The 8,506-nt window shown below is 37.9% G+C and overlaps 1 protein-coding gene across 2 annotated transcripts; it reads left to right on the top strand.

Moving 5' to 3' along the window:
• The first annotated feature begins 680 nt into the window (after positions 1 to 680).
• On the top strand, positions 681 to 7,941 carry LOC109068681 (TSC22 domain family protein 2-like). Of its 2 annotated transcripts, XR_006153978.1 has the most exons (4): positions 681 to 883; positions 5,647 to 5,698; positions 6,609 to 7,042; positions 7,136 to 7,941. XR_006153978.1 is itself a non-coding variant. In XM_042717973.1 (3 exons), the coding sequence occupies exons 1-3, from the start codon at positions 798 to 800 to the stop codon at positions 6,900 to 6,902; spliced, it is 432 nt and encodes a 143-aa protein (XP_042573907.1). In that variant the 5' UTR covers positions 682 to 797; the 3' UTR covers positions 6,903 to 7,941. The 2 variants fall into 2 exon arrangements, 1 of the variants encoding a protein (XP_042573907.1); XM_042717973.1 differs by having other exon boundaries at positions 682 to 883; positions 6,609 to 7,941.
• Positions 7,942 to 8,506: the final 565 nt, after the last annotated feature.

The raw sequence follows: 8,506 nt of genomic DNA, 5'->3' as shown, positions 1-8,506 counted from the left end.
ACCTAATTTTTGATTAGTAATATGCATTGCTAAGAACTAAGTACATCAATGGAAAGCTTATTTATTCAGTGATGTATAAATCTCAGTTTTAAGAAATTGACCCTCATGACTGGTTTTGTGGTCCAGGGTCACATATCAGAATGATTTCTGAAGGATCATGTGACACTGAAGTCTGGAGTAATGATGCTGAAAATTCAGCTTCGCATCACAAAAATTACATTTTAAAACATTTTCATAAGGAAAACATATAGTTATTTTAAATTGCAACAATGTTTCACAATGTTACTGTTTATACTGTATTTTTGATTAAATAAATGCAGCTTTTGTGAGGGAAAGGAAAAAAACAATCTTAGTGACTTAACAGAAAAACATCTTTCAAAAACAGTTCAAAATCATAACTCTTTAACAGTAGTTTATATATACACCATATAAAGAAAATGTAGGTATGCATATTTAATGATATGCATTTAAAAAAATTCTATAAAATATATCTATAAATAATCTGATTTTGGCATGGTCATGAAACATAAAAACATTAAAAACATAGTAATATTCATGCCGTGCCTAATTTGCATCAGCAAAAACATTGCAAATATATATATATATATATATATATATATATATATATATATATATATATATATATAGTGAATATCTTAAATATTGCCTGGTTTACCTAAACTGTTCTTTTGTTGTTTTGAACACTGCAGACCACAAATAAACACGCCTTTGATTTCCTCTTTGGCCTGTACTTTTCGTTTCTCACGTAACCTTTTCTGTTTCTCTCTTTCTGCTGGATGGAGTTCAGGAATCCCTCCACAGCTTTCTTCCAAGCCTTCCAGTCTGCCAGTAGGCTGAAGGACTCAGAGATGACCTGTGATAGGTACAGTAACGGGACGGCCCCTGGTGTGAAGGCAAATGACGGTTGAAGTGTGCTGCATGGGCCAGGCATGGGTTGAGGCTTAAACGGTGCTTTGTGCAGTGGAGCTCAGCGCAAACATAACACAGTGCTCAGACGCAAATTGCTATATTGATGAATGTAGGCTAAAGTGTGATATTGAATCATGTTTTAAAAACATTGCTTTTTCACTAACGCAATTAATTAGTGTTGGGCTGCAAGGCTTTTATACAGCAGAGTGTCACAGTGTCCACCCACTTGTTCTTGAATTATTTTATACTTAAAGGTTACACTTTATTTTACAGTTTGTTCTTACAGTGTACTTACCCAAGAAATACTGGTAACTACTAGGGCTGTGTATCACCAGCAAAGTCACGATACGATACGTATCACGATACAGGACTGCACTGAATTTTACCTCAGTAGAATTTAGTAAAACAGCTGTTTATGAAACACTGCATAATTTAGGGCCAGTGCTAACTATAAGCAGTTGACCTCTGCAATATCAAGGGCCTCCATAACTGTACTACAGTACAATATAAGTAATGACATGTGTTTAATGTTTATATTGGGTGCTCCCCACCAGGTACAACATTCTGATTGTTTGCATTTTGTTTTTAAGCCCATAAATAATAATTTACTCATTCTAATAAATTTATATTGTAATGTACTCGTATTAATATATATATATATAAAAAAAATCTTAACATTGATGGTAGGTTATCATTGCACAAATTAATGCACTCTCTACTTTTTACAAATAAAATAAAAAGAAGAGTTGTAAACTAATGCGCTGTCTTCTGTATCTTAGCACACACGCACTCAGTCACTCACACAGATCACGCTTTGCATGCAATCAGACATTCAGGAACAAACTTTTTATAAACTATAAATAGCTTAATCGCTCGAGCTACATTATCTTTCTCAACAAGGAGCTGGTAACATCATTGTTTCTAAAGAAATTAAAGCCCCAGCTTCACTGTTAATAACAGAAATACAGTGATATAAAAACACCTGCTTATGTTTATTCAACGAAGTCAGCGCCTTTTGGAAAATCTGTTTGTTGCGGTCAGTTTTGATATTTCCCAATGTATGGGAAACACTGTGAAACTTACCTGCTTGAACTCTTTAATTTGATCTGGGCGTCTGTCTTTAAAGTGTTTTGTTAGTTTGGTGTGTTTCCTCCTTTTGAGGTCGCCTCTCAGTGCTTTTATGAAGAGAGTGCATCTGCGCACCTTTCAGATAGCGCACCAAGAACTGGACTGACCAGGTGCTCGGTACCACCGGTATTTAAAAAAAAACTGGTAACGTAACATTTTCGGTTTTTTTAGTACTGACTTGGTACCGAAGTACTGGGTCTTTTGACAACACTAAAGGTTACAGTTAACAACAAAGCCCAAACTTAAATTTAAAGGTCCCCTGAAGTGCCTTGAAACATGCAGCATTATTAATTTCAAATGAAACAGGAAGAGAGGGCGGGACATATCTAGCAGGCCCGCCCCCTTTTTAAAATAGCCAGTAGCGTTTTGTTTATATCTGCTCGGGCCAGAGCCTTTGAGCTGCTCGGTAAAGCAGCATTTGACAGCCACAGTCTAATAGATTACCCCTAGATTCAATATGAAACTCTTAGTAAAACAAAATAGTGGTCATAATCGTGCTGAGGCTGTGTAGTTGTAAAAGTTTTTAATATATGCCGACTCACATGTGATCAGACTGTGTGCGCTGCCGCAGTTCGCGTGAAACAACGTGAAACCAGACCTCATTTGCACCAATCGAAAGCTTATTTACACTGTCTGAATCGTTCCCTATCGTCCTACATTGTGCACTACGAGCCATTCACTGTACAGGAAATACTACACTGTGAACAAGTGTGCGGTCTCAGCCGGCGCTTCAGCATCTATTTATAGTGCAGGGGGCGGGTGCTTCGGATTCTAGAGAGCATTTAATTGGTCAGAAGATTTGATGAGAAGATGAAGTGGTTAAAACAATTCTGTAATTGTTCAGTACACATGCGTACCGAACCGAAATGAATACGTGTACTGTTACACCCCTAATATATATACAGGTCCTTCTCAAAAAATTAGCATATTGTGAAAAAGTTAATTATTTCCCATAATGTAATGATAAAAATTAAACTTTCATATATTTTAGATTCATTGCACACCAACTGGAAATATTTCAGGTCTTTTATTGTTTTAATACTGATGATTTTGGCATACAGCTCATGAAAACCCAAAAAATTAGCATATCATGAAAAAGGTTCTCTAAACGAGCTATTAACCTAATCATCTGAATCAACTAATTAACTCTAAACACCTGCAAAAGATTCCTGAGGCTTTTAAAAACACCGCAATCATGGGTAAAACTGCCGACCTGACTGCTGTCCAGAAGGCCATCATTGACACCCTCAAGCGAGAGGGTAAGACACAAAGAAATTTCTGAACGAATAGGCTGTTCCCAGAGTGCTGTATCAAGGCACCTCAGTGGGAATTCTGTGGGAAGGAAAAAGTGTGGCAAAAAACGCTGCACAACGAGAAGAGGTGACCGGACCCTGAGGAAGATTGTGGAGAAGGACCGATTCCAGACCTTGGGGGACCTGCGGAAGCAGTGGACTGAGTCTGGAGTAGAAACATCCAGAGCCACCGTGCACAGGCGTGTGCTTTTGAACCAGAAACAGCGGCAGAAGCGCCTGACCTGGGCTACAGAGAAGCAGCACTGGACTGTTGCTCAGTGGTCCAAAGTACTTTTTTCGGATGAAAGCAAATTTTGCATGTCATTCGGAAATCAAGGTGCCAGAGTCTGGAGGAAGACTGGGGAGAAGGAAATGCCAAAATGCCTGAATGCCAGTGTCAAGTACCCACAGTCAGTGATGGTCTGGGGTGCCATGTCAGCTGCTGGTGTTGGTCCACTGTGTTTTATCAAGGGCAGGGTCAATGCAGCTAGCTATCAGGAGATTTTGGAGCACTTCATGCTTCCATCTGCTGAAAAAGCTTTATGAAGATGAAGATTTTGTTTTTCAGCACGACCTGGCACCTGCTCACAGTGCCAAAACCACTGGTAAATGGTTTACTGACCATGGTATTACTGTGCTCAATTGGCCTGCCAACTCTCCTGACCTGAACCCCATAGAGAATCTGTGGGATATTGTGAAGAGAAAGTTGAGAGACGCAAGACCCAACACTCTGGATGAGCTTAAGGCCGCTATCGAAGCATCCTGGGCCTCCATAACACCTCAGCAGTGCCACAGGCTGATTGCCTCCATGCCACGCCGCATTGAAGCAGTCATTTCTGCAAAAGGATTCCCGACCAAGTATTGAGTGCATAACTGAACATAATTATTTGAAGGTCGACATTTTTTGTATTAAAAACACTTTTCTTTTATTGGTCGGATGACATATGCTAATTTTTTGAGATAGGAATTTTGGGTTTTCATGAGCTGTATGCCAAAATCATCAGTATTAAAAACAATAAAAGACCTGAAATATTTCAGTTGGTGTGCAATGAATCTAAAATATATAAAAGTTTAATTTTTATCATTACATTATGGAAAATAATTAACTTTTTCACAATATGCTAATTTTTTGAGAAGGACCTGTAAATAAATATACATATAAATATACATTGCTTTTTTTTTTTGACTTTATGGCACTATGATGTGATCTCTCTTCTGAGTCAGTGCTATTTCTTGACAATAACCTTACGTTCTCACCGCACAGCATCCTTTAAAGACGAGAATAGCATTGTTTTTGAGACAAGCGATCCTTTGTTTGCATGGACAAGCCTGCCTTTACCTTTGCTGGAGGTTATCAGCTGCCATTGCTGTGGTTTTGGATATGTTGCAGGACTGGATCTAATTTGTCAGTCGAACAAATTCCCTTACATGCTGTTTCCTTAGGTGCAAAGATCCTGTTTAAAATAGTGTTTGGTCAGTATGTTGACTCTGTGGCATTATAGAGGATGAGATGAGATGCTATTGTGTGGATATTAGAGACCACACACACTCTTTGTACATGTTTGTGTGGCCTGTAGCTGCAAGACAGCACTCAACCTTTTTGTCACTTGTGAACTTCTTGACCTTTATGAGACTGTGTAACTCTTCGCTAGTTATGTATGCATGTGTACGTGGGTATGCTTGTCAAAGTAAGCTTTACAACTACTTGGAGAGCAATTTAGTCTCCCAAATTGTGTCAGTGTGATTTTGTGCTAAATGCATTTCCTCTTAAATGGACCTTTTATGGTTGATGCTTATCTGCTTTTCCTGTGCAAGGAAATTGTAGGGAAAAGTACAGAATGTCTCTAAATCAGTGTCATCATTTGCTCTCTTTAAAAAAAGCTGTTTTCTATTTGAATGTTTTCAAATGTAATTTATTCCTGTGATGGCGAAGCATCATACTCCACGTGATCCTTCAGAAATCATTCTGATATAATGATCTGCTCAAGGAACATTTATGATTATTATTAATGTTGAAAACAGTTGTGCTGCTTCATATATTTGTGGAAACCTTAATACATTTTTTCAGGACTTTTTGAATAGAAGTTCAAATGAACCACTTTTTATTTTTATTTTATTTTTTTACATAAAAATTAAGACTTTTGAACGTGTGTGTGCTACAACATAACATACACAAAGGAATTTTGGAGGAAGAATCAGCTAAAAAAAAACAGTGCTGCTTGTTTTTTCTTTAATGTGCAGGTTTTAAACTTCTGCAACAGATCTTTTTAATAAGACTCTTTTTTTCTAATTGCAGTGCCTCTGGAGCAAGTGTGGTTGCCATTGATAATAAAATAGAACAAGCAATGGTAAGTTTTTCATTTTATGTATTTATATACTCTTTATTTTCTATTTATTATTTTATATATACAAATATTTTTAATTTTAAAATTTAAATAACACAGCCGTGCATCCCAGCCATGCAAAAAAAGTAGATTTTTAAAATTATATATATGTATCAGCTTTAATGCCAAAAGCTTAAATGTCAAGTTTCAACATTTTTCAACAATGTTGAAGAAATTTACATAAACATTTTTTAAAAGCACTTTTTCACAAAATCTGTAATTTTCTGCTGTAGAACCCACAAATGTAGCAGAAATGATCTTGATCATGTTTGCATTTTCACTGGCCATAATTCCAACATTAAATTCAGGATGTCTTCAGAAAATCTGCTGAGAATTGAACAAATCCTTACAATCTGGCTCAGCGGAAGATGGGAATTATCTATTTGTGGCAGTGTTTCTACCTTAAAAACGGCTGTCATCAGCAAAAAAAAACTACAAAATAAATATTTTTAGAAAAACATGACATGCTGGAGCAAAACAGGTGCTGGGTTTAAAATCAGCATCCCAAAGTTAGTAAGAAACAAGTGTTGGATTTTATTCAGTAGTATCATGCACGGCAGTGTTCACTCTTAAAAATAAAGGTGCTTCACGATGCCACAGATGAACCTTTTTTTGTCTAAATGGTTCCATAAAGAACCTTTAACATCTGAAGAACCTTTCTGTCGTACCAAAGCTTGTTTGTGGTGAAAGAAGGTAAGGAAGAGATGGTTCTTTAAAGAACCTTTGACTGAATGGTCCTCTAAGGCATCGCTGTGAAGAACCTTTTAAGCACCTTTATTTTTAAAAGTGTAATAGGTTAAAACAAAACAAAAAAAAAAGAGCTAGACAAGATGTACTGTTTTCTGAAATGTGATGTTTTGGCACTGTGATGCAGGATTTAGTGAAAAGCCATCTGATGTACGCTGTGCGGGAGGAGGTGGAGGTGTTGAAGGAGCAAATCAAGGAGCTCTACGAGAGAAACTCTGTGCTGGAGCGAGAGAACGCAGTGCTCAAGTCTCTGGCCAACAACGAGCAGCTCTCACAGCTCCCCGTCCAATCCAGCTCCAGCGCCCCCGTCCCGGGCCAAGCCCAGCCCCAACCCCAACCCCAACCTCAGCCTTACCTTCAGCTGGACTCCAACCAGAGCGCAGACTCCCTGCTGCCGCAGCCCAGCGTCACCTCCACCTGAAGCCTGTGCAGAAACCCATCTCGTTCACTCGGACCACGCTCGCCCCTTTCCCCCCCGCCCCGGACCAGCTGGAGAAATTGTGAAGAGAGTTATTTTTTTAATAAAGAGAATCCAGCCATGAAAGAGGTGTATTTTTTAGCGTAAGAAGCGAGAGTCTATTTTCAGAGCCACCGTACTTCGTGTGATTTCCATTCACCAGTCAATTCAATTGTACTGTTTGTTATTTATTATAGGGCTGCTATTTTCCGAGAGGAACAATGTCACAGAACCCTTCGATCCGACAGCGAGCGGCAGTCTTACCGTATCGATCATCAGTGCATGCGTAAGCGGTGACCGAGTAGCAGTGGGTAGAGTGTAAACACTAACAGCGACGTTTCTCTGTGGATTAAGAATGTGAACCTGGTGTGAATGTACATTTTGTATAGTGTAAAGATAAAAATAGAGCGTAACAAGTTTGTACAGGTTTGTGGGCGAAGATCTAAACTGAATCCTCAATGGTCTACCCTGATGAAGAAAGCTTGTAGGATGTTGGAAAAAGAAGTTAGTTGCCATATTCTCCTGCCCCCTACTCTGACGTCTGGTATGTTTTTGGGTCGGGAAGGGGATTGAAAAGAAAAAACAAACTGTGAAGTTGTTCAACCTACTTTGTAACCAAAGATTCAAAGCTGTGTATTCCATTTTTTCATTTTTTGTTTGTTATGCACACTCTATGTACTTTTTTTTTTTTCTCACAGCAAACTTTTGTGTTGCTTTTAGGCATGTTCTGCATGATCTGTAAAAGTCAAACCACTTTCTTACCTCATTTGTATTGGGCACTCGCATTGTAAGTAGTCTGTGAATAGTGTCGGCGGGGGAAGGAGATATGGAGGCGATGGTGAGGAGATAAAACAGACTAGTGTGTGTGAGACGCACTAGCCACAGAAAATGAAGTGAGCCATGTTTCGTTCATTTAAATGGTGTTTGAATTTCATATGCCAATAGTTTTGTTACATTGCAAATTTTAATGTATTTAAATAAATGCAATATTCAAATTACAAAACTGTTTGGGAGTGTTTGTAGAAACAGGGTGTGTGTGTGTTTTCATATGATCCAGCTACATAGTCAAAAGCTAAATTTAGATGCAAACATCACCATTACACCATTTAATTGCATTGTAACTAAATGAACCTGTTAAAACTTCAAATGTGACCCTGGACCACAAAAGCAGTCTCAAGTAGCCAACAATTCATTGTATGGGTCAAAAATAGTTATTTTTCTTTTATCATTAGGATATTAAATGAAGATCATGTCCATGAAGATATTTAGTAAATTTTCTGCAGTAATTATGCATTGCTAAGAACTTCATTTGGACAACTTGAAAGGCAATTTTCTCAATATTTAGATTTTTTTGCACCCTCAGATTCCTCCACTTATTTATTCAGCTTTCAGAGTTACAAAATTGAGATTGACCCTTATGACTGGTTTTGTGGGCCAGAGTCACAGATAACAATTAGCTATAAATGCTGCATGAATAAACCCATGCAAAATTTTGTTTTAAGATTGGCTCTTACAAAGAATGCATTTAAAGTGTCATCAATATATATTAATTTGAATGTGGTTATCAA

This window comes from Cyprinus carpio, chromosome B2, assembly GCF_018340385.1.
Source record: "Cyprinus carpio isolate SPL01 chromosome B2, ASM1834038v1, whole genome shotgun sequence".
NCBI classification, from domain to species: domain Eukaryota; kingdom Metazoa; phylum Chordata; class Actinopteri; order Cypriniformes; family Cyprinidae; genus Cyprinus; species Cyprinus carpio.
Note: the sequence above shows the minus strand (reverse complement) of the source record. Positions and strands in the feature narration are given on the sequence as shown.

What these genes read in the sequence shown, in the direction of transcription:
- LOC109068681 (XM_042717973.1), top strand. Translation starts at nt 798, where the DNA reads ATGGAGTTCAGGAATCCCTCCACAGCTTTCTTCCAAGCCTTCCAGTCT. An exon ending in TCAGAGATGACCTGTGATAG is followed by an intron (nt 884 to 5,646) that starts GTACAGTAACGG and finishes TTCTAATTGCAG; the next exon opens with TGCCTCTGGAGCAAGTGTGG. An exon ending in ATAAAATAGAACAAGCAATG is followed by an intron (nt 5,699 to 6,608) that starts GTAAGTTTTTCA and finishes ACTGTGATGCAG; the next exon opens with GATTTAGTGAAAAGCCATCT.